The 21170-nt window shown below is 35.6% G+C and overlaps 1 protein-coding gene and 1 long non-coding RNA gene across 2 annotated transcripts; one reads left to right on the forward strand and one right to left on the reverse strand.

Annotated features, from left to right (window-relative positions):
• The first annotated feature begins 8827 nt into the window (after positions 1-8827).
• LOC136062447 (uncharacterized) lies at positions 8828-10834 on the forward strand. Its single transcript, XR_010624181.1, has 4 exons — positions 8828-9202; positions 9851-10094; positions 10229-10317; positions 10419-10834. It is a non-coding gene; the product is annotated as an uncharacterized LOC136062447 (long non-coding RNA).
• Positions 10835-11770: 936 nt separating this feature from the next.
• LOC112035288 (probable LRR receptor-like serine/threonine-protein kinase At2g24230) lies at positions 11771-15188 on the reverse strand. The gene is made up of 2 exons (XM_024068115.2): positions 14957-15188; positions 11771-14787 (listed from the first exon to the last, which is right to left on the reverse strand). Exon 2 carries the CDS (start codon positions 14522-14524, stop codon positions 11969-11971), a length of 2556 nt encoding a protein of 851 aa, XP_023923883.1. The 5' UTR covers positions 14525-14787; positions 14957-15188; the 3' UTR covers positions 11771-11968.
• Between the last annotated feature and the right edge of the window lie 5982 nt (positions 15189-21170).

A 21170-nucleotide genomic window follows, 5' to 3' on the forward strand; every position in this document is an offset into this window, starting at 1 on the left:
TTCTATTGACCTTGATAGGTTGGAGAGATTTCGTATGAAGCGCTGAGTCGAGTAAAAGAGACAAATGGTTTAGACATAGAATGAATAGATAAGGTGATAATGGATCACCTTGGCAAACCCCTCTTGAAGGATTGAATGGTTTACTGATTTGACCATTCCACAATACTGAGATTGAAGATGTTTCTAGGCATGCCATGATCAGATCAATTATTTGTTAAGGGAAGTTAAAAAACTGAAGGGTGAACCGTATGAAAGACCACTCAAGACGATCATAAGCTTTCTCTAGGTCTATTTTGGCAGCCATGAGCCCTTTTTGTCCCCGTTTGTTGTGTATTAGGTGAATTAATTCTTGGGCTATTATATAGTTATCTGTAGCACGCCTCCCTGGAATAAATCCTAATTGGGCTGGGTGGATGAGGTCAAGGAGGAATTTTTTTAGCCTCAAAACAATTATTTTTGAAAAGAAGTTTGTATAAGGTGTTGTAGAGACTTATAGGATGCAATTGATGAACTGTTTCAGGGTTAGGATCCTTTGGAATCAAGATCAACTTTATAGATGTAAGATTATAGGGAACACGGCCAGTAATGAATATAGTTTGGATAAACTTTATAATATCTCTACTCAAAGTCCCCCAAGAATGTTGAAAGAACTGCGCATGCAGCCTATCCGAGCCAGGAGCTTTTTGAGGGTGAATACTCCAGAGGGTGTTACGAATTTCCTCAGTTGAAGGGAAGGTAGTAAGGGTGTTTTGGAAAAGATTAATATTAAAATCCATAGCTTGGAATATTTCAGTTGGAGGGGGCAGAGTATTATGAGGATTTGCCGTTTGGAATAGATTTTGAAAATGGTTGGTAACATGGGTGTGTAGTTGTGTGCCCTGTAGCCACTCACCGGTATCATCCTTCCCATACTTTTATGCTTATTGCTATCTATGCTTCTCCTAGTTTTAATAAAAGGAAACCATTTTGGCAGTATTTAAAAATTGGAAAATGCTAATAAGTGCCCTTTGGTTAATAATCCATTTAAAGAAAATTTTTATGAGAAATAAAAAAAAAAAAAGTAATTAATATTTTGACAGCTTTTTTCATTTCCCATAAAAATGATATTAAAATTTTCTTAAAATAGCTTATTAATGAGTGCCCTAAGGGCACTTGTTAGCATGACCCTTAAAAATTTTGGCTCTCTTGGTAAATGTGCCTTGGTGCGATTAGGAGATTTTAATGAGATGCTAGATGAGGATAAAAAAATTGAGGGTTTACCTTTAAACCAAAATAGGTTTTCTGCTTTTAGAGATTGTTTGGATCAGTGTGGACTTATTGATCTAGGTTTCCATGGATCCCGCTTCACGTGGACAAATTAATAAAAGCCCAGTCTGGCAGTGTAATATTAAAGAAAGATTGGATAGAGAGGTAGGCAATGCAGAGTGGAAATTACGCTTTCCTAGGACAAAAATTCACCATCTTCCTTGGGTCAAATTTGACCGTTGCCCCATTTTGCTTAATACTGACCCAACGAAACATAAATCCCAAAAACCTTTTCAGTTTTAACAAATGTGGCTCACTAACCCTTCCTTTCCTAGCTTAGTAGAAACCAGTTGAAGGTCCTCAGAAAATTTTCCATCGTCCTCCTCGTCCCTTTCAAGCTTTCAACACTGCCTAGTTTTCCTAACGAATAAGATAAGGGATTAAAACAAAAACCACTTTGGAAATATACTTCAATGGAAAAATAGGCTTTTAGCTAGACTTCGAGGTATACAAATTGCTCTAACTAGAAATCCTTCCGTGTTTTTATATTCTCTGGAACAACAACTTATACAAGAACATAACACCACTCTGCACCAAGAGTACCTATTTTGGCAACTTAAATCCAGAATCATGTGGCTTAGTTATGGAGATGCGAACACAAAATACTTTCATGTAAAAACCTTGCAACACTGCAACCACTCTCGTTTAGTGACCCTCAAAGATGAGACGGGGTTATGGCTTTTAGAGGAAGCCTTAACCACTCATATTCTGGCAACTTTCAATCAAGTTTTTACGGCCACTTCGGCGCATATGCGGTCCAATTGTTAGTTTAGGTCAGCGGTATCCTTCACATAGCCCCTTTCTCAAGCATTCCCAGTGGCTCTTAAGTATTCCCCAGGCAGAGGAGATTTCTCGAAATGTCCTTTCTCCTCCTCCCCTGAAAGCCCCGGGGCCAGATGGCTATCACGCCCTTTTTTTCCAAAAGAATTGGCACATTTTAGTGCCAAGTGTGATTTATGTAGTTCAAGAGATTTTTAAAACATCAACTATTCCGCTTGAGTGAGGTATCACCAATTTGGTCCTTATCCCGAAGGTCGCTAACTTCGAAATGATTACCAGTTTTGATTGATTAGTCTATGTAACACCTTATATAAATTGGTATCTCGTATCATAGTACAACGTCTCAAACGCCACATTGTGCATCTCATTAATCCCTGTCAGGCCGAGTTTGTGCTGGGGCGTAGGATGAGTGATAATATTATTTTGGTACAGGAAATTATTCATACAATGATGAATGAATAAAAGGGGGCACAATGGGTACGTAGCGTTAAAATTAGATATTGACAAAGCTTACAATTGCCTAGAATGGCCGTTCATTAAGGAATCACTTGAGTTCTTCCAAGTCCTGCCTAGGCTAATCACGCTTATTATAAGTATGGTATCGTTAACACGATATCACATACAATGGAATGGAATTCCTTTTCTGGAACTAATACTGAGTAGGGGAGTTCGTCAGGGTGACCCTCTATCCCCATACTTGTTTATTCTGTTTTTGGAACACTTTTCCATTCTACTGAAGGATGGGGTTAGGGCCAAAACTATCCATCCTATAGGTTTCAGGGACAGGTTTGCATCTCCCATTTATTTTTCACAGATGATATTTTCTTGTTCAAAAAAGCTAAGGTCAAGGTTTGCCAGAACCTCAGTAAAATTTTACAAAAATTTTGTCAATGTTCGGGTCAAATTATTAGCACTCATAAATCAAGAATATGGTTTTCAACAAACACCCCTTGCAACACAAAGGCTCAGGTAGCAGGTGTTTTTGACATCCCTACTATGATGCAGATGGGCACATATTTAGGGACCCCCATTTTCACCACCCTCCAAACAACTAGTGCATACCAATATCTAGTTGACAAAATAACAAAGAAAATTGAAGGATGGCAAGCCAAATACCTTTCAATGGCTGGCCATGTCACCCTAGTAAAATCTTCGGCGGCTTCCATTCCTACCTATGCCATGCAAACTACGCTACTCCCTAGGAAAGTGAGTAGACAATTAGATAAATTGAGTTGTGGGGTAACACAAGTCAGTAGTGGAGATTCACAGAATAAGTTGGGAAACGATAACATTCTCGAAAGATGCGGGCGAATTGGGGATACAATCAATCCATCATAGGAATAGGGCAATTCTTATAAACCAAGCCTGGCATCTTTACCATCAACCCAATATGCTTTGGGCCCAAGTCTTAAAAGCCAAATACTTCCCACACACGACCATGTTTGAGAGCGTCTGCCACTCTAAAAGCTCCCATATTTGGAAAGCTATATACGACAGGATGAAATGGTTACAGGATGGTATGCAATGGATAGTTGGGGATGGACAAACTATACGGCTGTGGAAGGATAAGTGGATCCCTAGCAGCACCCTCCAAAGTAGTATTGAAGGACCGCTAATGCAGAACGACAAAAACCGATGAGTTAGCTCATTACGACATAATCATACTTGGAATCTTGAATCTCTCCAAGTGCCTCTCCCACCACATATGGCACAACGTATCAAAGGTATTCTGGTGGCCCAGCTTACCCGAATACCGGATTCCTTTTTCTAGCCAAGTAATAATGGTATTTGCTCAGTTAGTTCAGCATCACAACTTTTATACTAACAACAATAGGTGCCTCTAGATAAACAATTGTGGAATTGGGTATGGAAAGTGAAATGCCCCAAAAAGATTCAAATTTTTCTTTGGAAAGTCATGTGCAACTAGATTCCCACTAGATAGTATTTAGCTTTTTCTCTATCAAACGTTAATGTACATTGTCCTAGATGTAACAATCCGGAAACAACAATTCACATCTTACAAGATTGTCCCTGGGCCAAAGAGGTTTGGTATCAATCCCCGGGTATCCTGCCACTTTCTTTCTTTCACGAACCCTTACAAGCTTGGTTGCAAAGCAATGCTACTACGACAAAGTTATTTTGCACCAATAACTCCCTTGGAACATTTATTTTCCGTTTCTCTATTAGAAATTATGGCTAGCCAAAAATGATTTTATATTTACGAACCAGTCTCGTTCCCAACATCGTATAGTATATACAACTGTGCAAGCTGCTATAGAATATTTTTTTTTTAATTGGTTCTGATAGACCTGTTAATGTTAAGACCCTACAACGTATTAGGTGGGAAGTACCAAGGGAACCCTATATAAAACTTAACACGGATGGCAATTCTATAGGTAACCCAGGAATGGCTGGTGCATGCGGTATACCACACAATAGCTTTGGGGAATGGATTTCTGGATTTTCTCTAAATATGGGGTTTGCAACTAATAATATAGCAAAATTGGGAGCAATTATATAGGGTCTGCTGTTGGCATGGGAACTAGGGTTCAAATATATCTAGTTGGAGATTGACTCAACAACAGTTTTATCTTGGTTAACTACAGGAACATCTAATTATCCTCCTAATGTGTTTCCTTTAATTTGTGATTGCAGGAGTCTTATGGGGTAGGAATGGGAGGTTTGGGCATGCCACATTTATCGTGAAGCCAACAAATGTGCCAATGCCCTAGCGAAATGGGGTACCCAACAACAACAGCTTTTGAAGATCTACCATGAATGTCCCAATTTTGTATACCACTTTATAGTAAGAGATTTGGCTAACCTCGGCAGTAGTAGACTTTGTACCTGATGGCCCAAGGATGATGTTGTTGTATAAACTGCTATTATAAATAAATAAAACCTCTCGTTTCGATCAACAAAAAAAAAGGGTATCACTTTCCCACCGTAACATTTGCTCTTTGTTTTTTTCCACCACTAAGGTTCATAAACAAAGCAATTGCCTAAAATACAAATGTCATAGATATTGATATACACTATTAAAAAAATCCACAAGATATCCATAACTCTACATGTCATCATATTCATTCACTAAAGTGCATCACAATATGTTATAATCGATTCTAAAAAAAAAAAAAAAAAAAAGGAAGATATCCATAACCCTACATGTCATCATATTCATTCGCTAAAGTGCATCACAATATGTTATAATTGATTCTCCCAAAAAAAAAAAAAGTGTTATAATATTAAAAAAATGTCACTTACCATGTGGGACCCATGATTGAATAAAGGTTCGGCTGTACTGATGAAACTTTCAAGACATATCTCATCTGACCTCCTTTTCTTAGAAAATGTCAATGGCAGAACGTAATACAATATATGAAAAATGATGAAAAGTATTCAAGACTAATAGTCAATACTTATTTGCAACAAGGTTAGTTTTTTGGTCCCATTAATGTAAATCCTTAGAGTATAGATTAACCATTTATTTAAGAAAAGTTATTATGAAAAATTGAAAAAGTTGTCAAAATAGTGAATTAATTTTACATTTTTTCATAAAAAGTTTCTTAAATGGTTCACTAATATATGCCTTAAAGACATACGTTAGTAAATCCCTCATTTTTTATCCTCTTCTCTTATTTAGGCCGAGAATATTATTAATAATAAATAGCTACTCCAAATATTTCATCAATAATATTGGAATTTTTCTTGATAGCAAAAGGCTCATCTTAGCCGCTCTAATTTTGTTTCTAAAGGACTTGTATGCACTTGCTTAATATGTTTACACAATTTCAAAATTCAATAAAAATATTGGGTTTGCTTACTTGCTATTGTAATTTGTGATTACCAGGTTTAATATGAACAAAGCTAGCCTTTTAAATCTTTAGACAGCATTTCAAAGCATTAGTTTCTTTGGAAGGATATTATAGCGTAGATGGTAAGAGCATCAGCAGTGGGGCTTGCATATGCCAAATCTTAAGAACATTTGGCATTTAAGCCCCAAAACTGCTCAGCAACTGGGAGGGCATATGTCATATGCCAATTTTTTTTTGAGATTTTGCTACAGTACCATCTCAAATGTAAGATGGTACTGTAGCTCAATGTTATAAAAAATATATATATATTTTAATGCACTCATTTCTCTCTCCTCTCTCATTTTAACCGGGAAATTCTCTCTCCTCTCTCATTTCTCTCTTCCTTCTCTCTTTATTTCTACTCTCTCTTCTTCTTGCTCTATGATTCTTCTCAACGTCTTCACTCTCCAACAACTCTCTAGGTCGGCGTTGGATCGTCTACCATGATCGGAGAGGATCGGCGTTGGATTGTCTACCACGATCGGAGAGGATCGGCGTTGTACCAAATCTAGATAGTGGTGGGTCTCGAGATCGGCAGTGGTTTCTAGATCGGTGGTGGGTCTCCGTGTTCTTCCTTCTCCGGCAACTCTCTAGATCGGTGGTGGGTCTCCGCATTTTTCCTTCTCCGGCAACTCTCTCTCTCTGTCTTTCATTTTTCCTTCTCCGCGTGGGTCAACAAATCAACTTCCTTCAAGCTTCCCAGCGGCGAATCCACTTCCTTCGAGCTTCGGCGGTGGTGGGTCTGGTTTTTGACCGTGGGTTGCTGTGTGTTTTTTTTTTTTTTTTTTTTTGTGTGGTGTTGATGGGCGGAGAGGGAGGGTGGTGGTGGTGGTGTTGATGGTCGAAGGGCAGTAGGTGCAGCGGCGTTGTTCTGGTCTTTTCTCTGGGTTTTTTTTTTTTTTTTTTGTGTCTGGTGTTGATGGGCGGAGAGGGTGGTGGTGGTGGTTTTGATGGATGGAGGGCAGTGTTCTGGTCTTTTCTCTGGATTTTTTTTTTTGGGTGTTGACGGTAGATTATTGGTTGCCGTGGTGGTGGTGGTGTGCAGCGGTAGTGGTGATGAGGTGTGTGTCTTGAACAGAAAGAAAGAGAAAAAGAATAAATAATGTATAAATAATGTGTTGTATTGTACAGTGATAATTGTGAGATATTAATATTTTATTGCGGTAGAAATATTATTTTAATGAGTAGAATTGAGAAATAAAATTTGGGATGTTGGAGAATTGGAAAATTGTATTGTATAATTGATAAAGTTGCTTTTTGAAATGGTAAAATAGGATGGGATATAGAAACCGGCTGCGGATGCTCTAAAGGACTTTCTCACAATCGAAATAGGGAAAATTTTCTTTCACTCAAAGCAAGTATTTTTTGTTGATGCTTGATACCGCCAGTTTTCATCAACAACCACAATATATGACATCTCCACCATCTACTCCATGAATCTGACGAGACTGTCACCATTAACAGGAAATTTGGTGAGCATATTAAGAATAAAGAAAATGTGAGATTTAATAGTGAAATTCTTCAATCTGGTGATTATTATTATTATTTTTTTTTTTTTGTGATTACTTGAGCTTTAAAGTTTAATATATTATTATGCAAATTCTCTTTATATTTTTTTAGGCATCTCCTTTTATATTACTTACATAGTTATCTACCATCTTCCATTCAATAAATTGGGACTTACATATAATTTTATTTTATTTATAAAAACTTAATCTTACACAACAACATGGATTCATTATATAACTTAAAGTAAAAGATTATGCTCCAAAGAAAAAAAAGAGTAAAAGATCACTTTATTTTTTGTTATCTATTTTAATTAAATTAAAAAATATTTTCTTATTTTCTTTAGTTTACACATAATTCTTGATCAAGCCACGGGAATAATACTAATTATTATTTATTTTATTTTTATAGAATAATACTAGTTATTAATTATTCACAAAAGTTATATATATATATATATATATATATATATTTTACCAGACTCAAAAGTTATATTAGGTGTGTGTTTGCGTGCAAATTATTCAGCGTTTGCGTTTTGGGCAAGGCCCACGGCATTGTTCACGACCCAGCCAAAAACGCGCATAACCATGCATTTTTGGGTCCCACGACACTATTCACATCTTTAAAAATTATTTTGCTACAATATTTTCAGTAATAAGTTTTCAGTTTTTAGCAAATAAGCGGTATCCAAACAAACTCTAGATGTATCTTGAATCTAGTATTCTCAAATTCGAAGTGAACATTATTATTTATTATAATTATATAATTTATATATTTATTAATAGATAAAACTTAGAGAAAGTTCAATTATAATTTGAAATTAGAATCCAATTTTGCGTCATGTGTCTAAATTTAAATGGAGATCATATCATAATTATACACCTAAGTTTGTTTCATGTGTCCACTTAAGTTTTTTTTAATCTTTGAGTCCAGTGAGTTAATGAATGCAAAATACTAAGAATATAATATTAATGAACTATAATATTTTTATTAAAAAAAAAATTACATATACTCAATAAAAATTTCCACACAACAAAGATCACCACGCGTTTTATCTTATTAAAAATTAGAAGAAAAAAAATTATCATAAGTAGTATTGAATTTAGGTAATAATTTTAATATGTGACTAATTACATTTACTTTTCTAAAAAAATAATTTGACTATGACAAAAATTATATTTAATTTTAAATGTGTCTATTTTTATGCATGTGTTACCTACTATATTTTTTAAAAAATAATTTGACTAATTATTTATATTTTTATAATAAAAATTGGGTTATATGCTGGTGAATTATAATAGCCCACAGAGACAGCGGGTAAGAAAAAACCAAGAAGATTTTCCAAAAAAAATAAAGAATGTGTGTGAGAGAGAGAGAGAGAGAGAGAGAGCATGGTGGTGGTATGCCAATCAGGCAATCACATTTCTTGCTGTTGGGTTTCCTTATCTTGATTGGATTGGATAACAAACCATATGGCCTAGGCCTCATCCAAACCAAACCCACCCAAAAGTCCGAAACAAAAGAAACAGAAGTAGGAAGTAGAACACGGCATGGCATGTAAACGACACCATTTTGGTACTCTGTCGTTTTAGCAAACACCCCACCTGCAGTTTGCAGTTGCTTCTCAATCTCTGGTTTTGGGGTTCATGTCTTTTTGATTTCCCAATTACCCATCTGCCTGCCTTTGCAACTGATCTGATTTAAAAATATTCACGGATCCTTTTCCTTTAGCATAACATTTTTGGCTTTTCTGGATGGTAAGCCCTCTTCACGTGTTTCTGACTTTCTTTTTGGCTTTTATGTTTCTCAGATCTATCATTCATTTTGATCCAACCACACCCTTTTTTCAATTTCCATCATAAAGTTTAGATTTTGCTGATATGGGTTTCATATTTTATGACTGATTCTGTGTTTTTGCTCTTCTTTATACTTCTATGGATTTTACCATTTGTGTAGATACCGATACAAAAAATGTTACCCATTTATTTGTATTGCGGCCATTCTACTAGCTCTTTCAAGTTATGTTAATTTCTATCTGTAAGCTTAGCTAAGGTAAAAGAGTTGGTTTTATTCTGATTCTTAAATGTACAATATATGTTGAACTTTACAGAACAACCATGAATGGTCCACAACTTATTAGAATGCTATGATAAAATTTAGAGTTTTAGATTCATTATAAAATAAAAAATAAACGATTTGATTTTTGTAAACTCGATGAGATCCATAATAGAATGGTGGGTCTGATCCATAACATGACCTAAGGAATCTAAACTAAGTTTTTCCATACTATTTAGGATGATCATGAATTATAGTATTATACATGCATGTTCATGTTCATGTTCTGTAGTTGCGTTCTTGTTGTTGCTTGCTAACTTCTTGCTTGCTTGTTTGTTAATGAATTGAAGTGATGAACGGAAAAGGAAGAGTGGAAGAAAAAGGTTACAAGTAGAGAAGAAAGGAGATAAGATCTGCTAATATAACATAACATTGTTGTTGAAGGAGTACGTTATTATGGCAGTCTCTAGAAAAACAGCTATGGCTATTAAGTCATACCAAAATCAGGCTCAGGCGCTGGCTAAGAACTACTTATTAGCAGATCCCTTTATGCCTTACACTTGCATCCTTGGAGGCATACTTTTGTTCAAAGTGGTATGCTCTTGTCTTTCTGTTTTATTGTTCAGTTGTGAAAGACTGAAGATAGTTGATATTCTGTTTGTTTCATTTGAGTTGTATGTGTAATTACCGCTTTATTAACTCATTCTAAATCTTTTTCCCCTTTACAGGGCTATGATTTTACCCAATTAATCAGTACCTTTTATTTTAAGAGTTATAATGGTCTTACAAAAATCCAAAGAACAGAGTGGAATAATCGGTAAGTGTGTATCTCTCCTGTTGTTCAACCTATTATTAATTTGTTCCTTTTTCATTTGTTGCTTATATCTTTTCTTAATTAAAAAAAATTAATCTTGGCAGCGGTATCTCCACAATTCATGCTATTTTTATCACAGTTATTTCCTTGTATTTTGTGTTCTGGTCAGATCTCTTTTCTGACCAGCGGGTTGCTGGCCTTGTTACATTTCGAAGCTCACCTTTGTCAGTTTTTGCCTTGGGGGTAAGTTTATTTACTAATGAATTTATTTTCACAATAAATAATTGGAAAATACATAGCTGCGGTCTCTGTATGTGACTTTAAACATTCTGTTTTTAATCAATTCAGGAAAAATAAATAATCTGATGCTTAGGTGTCTTAGAAACAACATCTTTCTTTTCTGAATATTGCCCAGGTTTTCATTAATGCAATAATGATACTAAGAAATTGAGTAGTTGACTTTTTAACTTTAATTTCCTGTGCATGAGTGTTGGTGGTGATGCCAAGAACATGGCTTTGCAACTTTATAANTTAACCAATCCACCCCATTTTGAGAATTATAATGATAATGTCCTTATTAGGTATTAGCTATATTGGCCGACCCTATTTTATTATGATAAGGTAAGCATGTGTCCTTTATTAGTATCGAGTGTGGTAGGAATCTCTCACTGTAAATTTATATTATCATGAACATGAACTTAGCAATATTTTTAGTAATGTACGTAAAGAATAATATAATGCTATAAAATACTAGTATAATTTTTTGTAGGATTAGGAATCTCTGTATCGTCTCTGTAGTAACCAGTGGTTGATACCAGCTTTACATTGGCAAAAAGGACTACAGTTTTGCTAAATATGTGTTTCAATTTCCAAACAAGACTCAAAGAAAATGTTATTTGTACACTTATGACCTAACCAAATCCTTTAACAAGTGCTGCTGTTCTTTCTTTTGCTAATTATATGAAGAAGATTCATTGATGAGACTTAATAACTATATGTGTTAGTCCAAGCTCACCTCAATTAAACAAAAAAACAAAGTGCTGCTGCTATTCTCGCGTGTACATAGCCACAAAAAAATAACCATTGATCAATTTATGGTCCAGGGTGGTCCATGACTTGAAACAAATAAGCGTAATGGCACCATACCTCTGACACCACTTCTACCACATATTCTAGTTGTAGAAATAGCACTATAGAAGAATAAATATACTAGGATACAAGTTTGCATATCATGCAGCAACCACAAGCATTTCTCTCGAGGAGAGAGACCCCTAAACCAGCGTACAAGTTTTGGGTTTTGAGTCCTCATTCCAAGTCATTAACACTGAAAAGAAACAAAACCCAAAACTCATCTCATGAGTATGCCTACAAAATTTTAAGCTAAATTTGCTTCAGAGGCTTCTCTGGAATCAAGTGAATTCTAATACTAGATGTAAAGCTGCAAGGAGACACCATGTTTGAAAGATCAAACTTTTTTTGTATATAAATTAAGCTTTTATGCCACCAACAATGGAAAGGGAAAAAGAAAGACATCAAAACCAAAACAGAATTTCAGGACCACTGTACATTCCCTCCCAAGGCAGCATAAAAATAACTCATAAAGAACAAAAAGGGAATAAAGCAATTTCCATACTACCCCATTTTTCACATTTCATCACTGATGAGATGTTGGTTCAATATCTTTAAGAAGTCCAACTATTTGCTGCATGGTTGGTCGCTTTGAGGGAAGGTCAGCTGTGCACAGATATCCAATCTTGAGGGCCTCCTCCATCTGGTCATCTAGTCCTGTATCACGTATTTTTGGATCAATGGCACTTAACCCTTGGCTATTCCTTACTAATCCTCTAACCCAACACACCAAGTTCGTTTCTTTCGCCTCAGGATAGTCATCTCCAATTGGCTTTTTGCCTGTAATCAGCTCAAGCAGAACCACCCCAAAGCAATATACATCAGATTTTGGCGTAGGGGAGTCATAATCCAGCTGAGTGAACTCTGGTGGCACATACCCTGGTGATCCACGAGCAATCTCCTCATCTAATCCATTGCCAAAAATCTTAGCCAGACCAAAATCAGATAATCTTGGCTCCAAGTTATAATCCAGATAAACACTACTAGCTTTGACATCTCTATGAATAATTGGAGGTGAGCAACCATGGTGGAGAAATGCCAGTGCTCGGGCTGTACCAAGTGCAATTTTGTGACGAAATCTCCAAGTTGTTAACAACCCTTCAGAGCCAACATTTTGAATTCCATCATTATCCTCTTCCTCCCATGTATCTGTGCTCCAATCCTCTACAGTTTGAACCCCAAGTGGCAAGTCATGAAGCAAATTCTGCAAGTTCCCATTCTCCATGTAGTCATAGATAGCGATTCTTTGATCCCCAGCTAAGCAATATCCTGTCAATGGAACAAGATTGGCATGTTTGATTCGACCAAGATACTCGAGTTCTCTTGCAGCTTCTTGATCTGTCAATGTTGACCCAAGAACCAAAACTTTCACTGCAACATGAATTCCACCAGGTAGAAATCCTCTATAAACAGGCCCAAATTTGCCTTCAGCCAAAAGGGTACCACGGTCAAAATTTGAAGTTGCAGTCAAGAGGTCTGCGAATGTGATATTCAACAATGGTTTCTCAAAAATCACTACTGGCACTGAATTTGCTTGCTTAACATCAGCCACCCATGTGGTCGAATCAGTCTTGAATGAAAAGGGGCCTGAAATATTTTGTTCTTCTTTATATGAGGTCTGCTTTACAGCCCACATTCTAGTTTTCTTTCTGCAACCAAATGCTATAAATAGCAACCCAGTAAGCAAGCAGACCATTGAGAGGGATAGAGCTAGAGCAAGCATTGTTCCCTTATGTTTGGCAGGTTTTCTTTTGAAGAGGACGGGGTTTGCAGCAATCGGACAGCTGCTTGAGGAACCAAAGAATGATGTTTCAAGAGTTTCCGGGGGGAAGTTTGTACAAAGGCTTAGGTTATTGTAGGAGAAGTTGAACCCCCCCATCCATGGGAGTTTCTCTAAGAGAGACAAAGGAACTTCTCCACTCAAATTGTTGTGAGAAACATCAATAATCTGGAGGTTTTTGACACTCGGTACCGGAATTTCCCCCGTAAGATGGTTCCGAGAAAGATCAAGTGTATTCAAATTACGCAATAGTGAGATTGCACCAGGAATATGACCAGTGAGACTAGTACTTGACAGATTAAGATATTCTAAACCCAAGAGCATTTCAATACTCGGAAAGTCGTGTCTAGTAAATCTATTGTATGCAAGGTTAAGGTGTTTGAGATTCTGGGCTTGACTAAGATTGTGGAATATTTCTCCACTAAGCTGATTCTCAGACAAGTCTAGATAAACCAAATGAGACCAAGTGTAACTAGAATTGAGTTGTACCTGAGATATGTGACCTTGAAACTGGTTCCTGCTCAGGTCTATGACCTCCAGCTGGTCCTGAAACACACCCATTACAGAACCCTGAAACACATTCTCAGAAATGTTTAGGCTAGTGATGGATTTCATTTCTGAGAAATCTGAATCCTTGCCATGAATCACATTTCCTGCAAGGTTCAAAGTTTTGAGCTTGGACAATGCAGCACCAAAGCCATCTGGAAGAGCCCCATTTAGCTGATTCAGTGAAAGATCAATGGTGACCAGAGAACGGCAATTCAGAATTCCTGCTGGGATGCTTTGCTCAAATCTGTTTCCATTAAGTTTAAGGACTTGCAGGCTGACTAGGGAGCTTATGGTTGCTGGAATTTCCCCAGAGAAATTATTCCTTGAAAGGTCTAAGCTTTCTAGGAAACCAAAATTGCCAATGTTGTTAGGGAGGGACCCAGAAATCTGGTTGGAGGAAAGATTAAGGCTCTTGAGTGAGCCTAAACTCCACAAATCTGAAGGCAAGCCAGTGATTTTGTTGTTACTAAGATCCAAAGATCGAAGCTTTATGAGCTTGCCAATGGTTGTATCAGGAATATAACCCGTGAGGCCTAAACCAGTGAAATCTAACCCAGTAACAGGTTCTTTTTCACCATCACAGAAAACCCCTTGCCATGAACAAACAGGAGAAGAAAAGTTGTGGGAAGAGGCTAATCCCATCTCCTTCAAGAACTCAGAGACAAAGAGCCCATCTGAATTAGGTTGTTGAGAAGCCAAAAGCTTGAAGAATAGAGTGAGAATCAAAATGAAGCCAAACAAACCAAAACCCATTTGGGAAATGAGCTCAAAGAGTGAGAAACAAGTAGAGGGAAAGGAGATTGAAACCAAAACCCTCCAACCAGCTCAAAATCCTTGCTCAACTTCAAAACTACCACCACTTTATCATAAATGGCTCTGTGTCCATCTCAGAAAAATACAGTGCTACTTCACTGAATCCAACACCAAAACCAGCACCTCTCAGTCTGCAGTGGTTTTGGGTTTCAAGAAAATATAACTCTTGGGCTTAAACTCACCTAAAAATGAAAACTTTTTTCCTGCAAATGAAGGGGGACCATTGTAAGTTATAAATTATAATGCCCATAAAGGCCCAAAAAACTGAGTATAACAAACAAACAATTGTGTCTAGTAGTTGTATTAGTATTCTAATTAACAAATGGGGAATACGATAACTAATGATGTTTCAAGAGAGAATGAGAGTCTCACCTTGTCTTGCTTTAGCAGGTCTTTCACAAGCCAACAAGTACAAACAGCCAAAGTGAAGGAAGAACTTTTGTCTTTGCGTTGAACATGAGGAGGGAAAAAAAGACACACTTTATTGAGAAACAGAAACACATTAAGGAGACGGGTAGATTGGGAAAAGGAAAGAAAGGACCAAGCATGGTTACTCTCAGTGTCAGAGGTAGGGCTCCATAAATGACACAAATTCAATACGGATATTATCTGTTATGGGTGTGGTGAATTTATTCAGAGCTTGTTAGGTGGGGTTTTAATGATTATTCAAATTGTTGTTGATCAACCTTCTTTTTCTTCTTTTTTTAATGTTCATATTTGTTATTAATTAATGTAACATTTTAGGGATGTTATAACATTAGGAGAAATAGAAAAAGTTGTCAAAAAAATCATTTTCTTTTTCTTTTTCTTGCTTTATCTCTTTGTAACTTTTTTTTTTAGAATCAATACCGTGCATTTTATTAATCAATAGCTTTGTAAGTCAGCCTGAAGTAAATTTGTAAGTTTTGGTAGTACATCTTCCATCCAGACTTTTAAACAAAGTGAAATGATTGCTCGTCTCGCAAGTGAGTGAGCTACAGTATTGCATTGCTTACGTACATGTGAATAACTTACGGCCAGCAAACTAGAGGCTAAATACTGTATATCCTGAACAATGCGTCCGAAGTGAGCCAAAATGTGTGAACCAGTTTTGAGAGCAATGATGAGGGTTTGAGAATCTCCTTCCAACACTACTTAGTGAAAACATTAAATTGAGTAATGTTAAGATCATAACTTTTGTCAAAATTTATCCACATGGCGAGTTGTGAGTGGTGAAGTTATGGACCTACCTTTTTTACTACACCACTCACAATTTGCTACGTAGACAAATTGTAACAAAATTTATGATCTTAGCATTTTCTAAAAAAATTTAAAAACTTCTTTCACACATTGGGTTGGTAAGTTTTCACTTGTTCTCATTTAAGCTTACCAATTACCAGTATCGCTTTTTTTTTTTTTTTAATTTACTATTCACGTCAACAAATATCAAAAAAAAATTTATCAAAACTTTTGTTTTTCTTGACTTTCGTATAACTAAATTGCAGGGGAAAAAAAAAGTAGTTTCTGTCAAAAAGTACTTAGTTAAACACTGCTCATGTTGTACTTGTCGTAATAGCAAAGTATAAAGATTCTTTTCCATTTTTTCTTTCTGAAAATCAATTTTTTTCAAAAGTTATATTCCCTTGTTGAATTTTTGTAAAATAGTTTGATGGGACTTTTAGGACTTTATAGTATGTCTACTTTGAAATGGAATGGAACATGTACTCCTCGACACTCGACAGCAAGAAATTGGACGGTCCAAAGTCCACGAGGATCTCCCATAATGCATAAATATTCTAACTTTGCCTTTCTGCATTAACTACAAAGTCTACATCGCAATGCAATTGTAGTTCACAAATGAACTAACTTTGTGGATAATTTTATACGTGAGGAATTAAAGGCTTAGAAGGTGCTCTTACCCAATTCCTTTAAACGAAAGTTCATTTCTTTAATTTATTAATTTTTGGAGTTCTGGAACAAAATATATATATGCAAGAAAAATAGCTGATACATTATGGGAAGAATTCGTTTGGTTATACTTATAAAAGGCATTTCAATAGATTAGATTGAAGTGCTGGTGGGAAATTGTATTCTGTTGACTTTTACCATTGAAAAAGTTTCCTCCGGTCCCATTATCTCTCGAGTGACCCTTGTGTTGTTTCTTTTTTCCCCTTAATCAATGCTTAATTGCTTAATTGCTTATTCGAAGTATATGACGGGGCCACATTTAGTGTAAGATTCAAGAAACCATAACTATAACCTAGAATCAACCATCTAGGCCATTCACTTGATGGGACATCCTCAAATTCCATAAAAATAAAAATAAAAGAAAAATTGAGTGTCATGTTTGTCTTATCATTTATGTTAAACCATCAACCTAAGCAATCTATACTCTATAAAGTAGTTCAAGTTCACATCATAATGTGAAATTGGGCTACAGTATAGGCCTTGATCCTTGAGTTAGCCCCACAAAACTCTCTCTCTCTCTCTCTCTCTCTCTCTCTCTCCTATTTTTCTTTTGAGGGTTAGTGGCTGCATAATAATGTATTCACTATTTGTTTCTTATTAGATGAATGATTAATCATGCATTCATTCCTTTGAAATGATAAAATAAAATAAAAAGCTTGCATTCATAATTTGGCCAACCTTGGATTTGATAAAATAAGAGCAAATTACACAAGGCACATAATGAGGGCTTTGAAACACTGAGAGTGACCCTTCGTCTAGTAATAGCATAGCATTATGGTCTTTGCACATGGGAAATCAAATGTAGAAGCATGACTGCGTGACATAAACAATGACTTTTAGCTTGGAGAAATATATAGTATGAGAGAGAAAAAAATAGTTTACTATAAACTATAAAGACAATGACTGAGACTGAGAGAGAGAGAGAGAGAGAGAGAGAGCAAGGAGTTAAAGCATGCCAAAGACCAGACAGCAAAAGAAGTGGGGAAGAAGATGCACTCAGTCTTTAAATGATTTGCTTTGATTGAGAGTTGAGGAGTGAGGAGTAATAAGAAATCAACCGACATAATAACTATTCATAATTAAACATCCCTTAACTTTTTATATTATCATCTTAATCATCAATCCTGCCAACAAAAGTATTCTTCAAACAATTAATGTTTAACAAAAAGGTAATGGTAATGCTTAGCAATTCAAATTATACAATAACTACAAGAAGCAACCACCTCATGTTAATTGGGTACATAACTACAAAAGTCAGAATTAGAATCTAATGTATGGATAGCTTTGGCCTTTGTGGTGGCACCTTACACACATGCCTGCCAAACAAATTTATGGACATGAGGGAGGTATTAGGTATTTATGTCTTAGGTAGGTTTCGTTCCTTCCTTCCTCTTATCATTTTTATAATATATATATATATATAGATACATACACCATCCCTCACTTTTAAAAATGAATTTTAATTGAGTGCCCAATGACAATGATTAAGATCGATGCATTTAATGTTTTATTAATGAATTTTTTTAATAAATGCTTTAAGGGTATTTGTTTAGAAAATACTTTTTAGAAATATTTTATGGAAAAATTTAAAAAAATAAAAATTATGAATTTTTTTTTACAATTTTTTATATTTCTTATAAAAGTGGTATCAAAACTTCCTTAAAATAATTTATTAACAAATGTTTTAACTTTTAAGTGCACCTGTTAAACTCTAAAAATTGTAAAAAAAAAAATATATATATATCATAAAAGTTTCTAAAAATATTTCCAAAATGAATGTATTTAAGATATTCTTTAACAAAACCTTATATATATTTATATTGCTTCTGTCACCGGAGGTGCATGCATACTCATGTTGGCTAAATGGCAGTGTGACAATAGCTTTGCAAAAGTAATAAACTTATAGTCGGCAAGCTCCAAGATCATGTGTGTGTTGTGGGCAGTATATGTAATATAATGAGCCATGACAGCTTTGTGTGAACTTGTTCATGTACAGATTGTAGGGCAGTGTCTAGGTTGCGTGTGTCGAAGCTCGGGCTAGGCTACATGAGTAGATAGAATGTTGGATTAAAATGAGAAAAACATGTTTTGGGTTGTGGCTTTCTAGGCCAAGTGTGGCTGGATTGCATATGGGTGGTGATACTGATGTGCTATATATATGGACTACGATGGCCAAACTTGGAAGTGGCATTATTGCTACAGGGCAAGCCCTCCACACACTGTGGCGCATGGACTAAGGTTATGTGCTGGTCAGTGTTCTTAGGCTGCCACAAGGCCTGTCTTGGGCTACAACATGTGCGTATATAGCTTGGTGGTGCACATATGTCTAATAGGTGACAACAACTTGGTCTAAATGCAGTCTTTGTTGAGCGTTGGCAGCATGGAAAGGCCCCAAGACATCATGTAGTTGTGTCTTAAGTAGTTCCCATAATGTGACAACATTCATTTGTTGGGGGTGTCAATAATTGTGATGCTTAATATAACCTTAGCAACTGTTTCTTGCTTGTTATAACTTATAACCTAGGTTGTTGGAGGTGTCAACAGCATGTGCATGTGAGGGGCAAAATCTGAGTGTACTCTGAAGGGAAACATGATCAAACTCTATGGCTTTGTAAGCCTTGGTTGTTGATTAGGCTAATGTACGTAGCTTTTGGTGAGAAAAAATCGTTAGTGTTCCTTTGTACCTTAAGATATAAGTAATCAAGGTTGGAAATATTTATCGGTGAACTTTTTGTTGGTTGTGGATGTTTACTATTTTGTCACACAAACTAATTGAATGCTCCCTTTGCCTGAATGTTGGATATTGGTTGAAACTACATTATACATAGGACTTACTTAGTATCAACATAAGACAGAAAATTCCGGATAAAATTTTACTATGTGACATCTTTGACGGTTGAACCAATTGTTGGTTGCTGCCGACAAGGGCAATCTTTTAACCAATTGAGTGAAAAAGATTGTTTTGACTTCAAGAAGATCATGTAGAAGAGTATAAAATATATAAAAATTCCTATTTTGTAGAAAGTTTTTCTTCCTTCATCCATTGGTACACATAATGCATCCAGCCAAAAAAAAAAAGGTACACATGATGTAGCTATAGGGTCCCCAAAAAGAGAGAGAGGGAGACATTGTTTAAAATTTCACTGACGGCTAATTTTTGCTGCAAATTATTGTTGGGGTACATAAAATAATGACAAAAAAAAAAGGAAAAAATATTAATGAATTACTTCAAACTGCAACTCAATATGATGAAAAGATATGGTTTAAATGCATTATTCATGACCTAATCAAATCCATAATTTCGACCATAATAGGAGAAGTATAAACTGCTTGAACTACTAGAAATTAACAAGGTGTGTGAGGCTACGTGCATTTGATATGGAGTGTATAAAAAGGTCAAGAACAAGAACTCTCTTAAATATATCTTCCACAAAATGACTCTTCTTTTTGGGCCAAGGTCTTGCATAAAAGTACTCAAAGATTCCTGGTTGATACCTGGACAGACTCGGGGCAATTGTTGGTTCTATTTGTGGTATAATATAATGGCCAAGCAAGCACTTATACAAAGATTCACACTACATTCAAGAATGTGCTCAAAAATTCAGAAACGTAAAATAAATGGCAGACAACTTTTAAACATTAATTTGAAATTATTGAGATGAACGAGGTCAGATTCCATGTTCAAAATTTGTTCGAGCCATGTGCCTCTATCCTAATGGAAGTCACTCCTATTACCATAACTTGTTATTCCCGTATACTATAAATGATTGATTTGTTTTATGTTAAATATTTGTTACATAATGATTGCTTTGTTTTATATTAAATGTTGTTACAAGTTTGTACTACTTATTTTGTTACTAGTTGTGTGTGTGAATGATTGTATATAATTTTACACTTTAACATTACATTATTGTCAAAAGACTCCTAAACTTTTTTCTTTTTTTAATTTATTATTCAAAGGGGAAAAAAATATTGAACTTTACATGTTATTCACAGGACTTCTATTAATAATTTGTAAGTGATAGAGGGTTCAAAAGAAACTGCAGAATTAAATAAGACATTTGGAAAACTCGATATACAGGTGATCCTTGTATAAAAAATTAATTCTATAACACAAAAAAATTTAAAAGTGAGTCAAAATACACGTGAGAGAATAGAAAAGGTTAACTTAAATGTCACTCAATGGTATAAAGATCTTTTATCATATGTGAAAAAGTCCTGCAATCTGTTCAAGCAGGCACTAATTAAAGACTTTCATTTCTTTTGAATTAAGCATATGCTTGCATGATATGGAAATTCTGCAGAGAATTGGAGTTGTTTTCCTAGTTTTTGCAATTGATTGTAGCTGATAACATAATTTTTAGTGACTTTATCCACATGGTCATGTCTTGCCTAAAGTCATTGAATCTGGAAATTTTTGCTGTTTCTGCTTGGATGACATGGAATCTTCATAATGAATCTTGAGTGCCTGGTTCAAATGCAAATATGATTCATCTAGTCCAGCAAGCTTCTAGCTGTGCCTTGGAATTAAAGGAAATTCTGGTTTATTCATTTTCTTTTGCCTTTTAAGTAAGGTAATCAGGCAGCCCATGCTTTTGCTGGGCTCTCAAAAGAGATGGAGGATCCTGATCCTGATCCT

Source organism: Quercus suber, unplaced genomic scaffold, assembly GCF_002906115.3.
Source record: "Quercus suber isolate HL8 unplaced genomic scaffold, Cork oak 2.0 scaffold_415, whole genome shotgun sequence".
Lineage (NCBI taxonomy): Eukaryota > Viridiplantae > Streptophyta > Magnoliopsida > Fagales > Fagaceae > Quercus > Quercus suber.

Bases quoted from the DNA above. Each gene is read 5' to 3' on its own strand.
- LOC112035288 (XM_024068115.2), bottom strand. From the start codon at position 14,524: ATGGGTTTTGGTTTGTTTGGCTTCATTTTGATTCTCACTCTATTCTTC.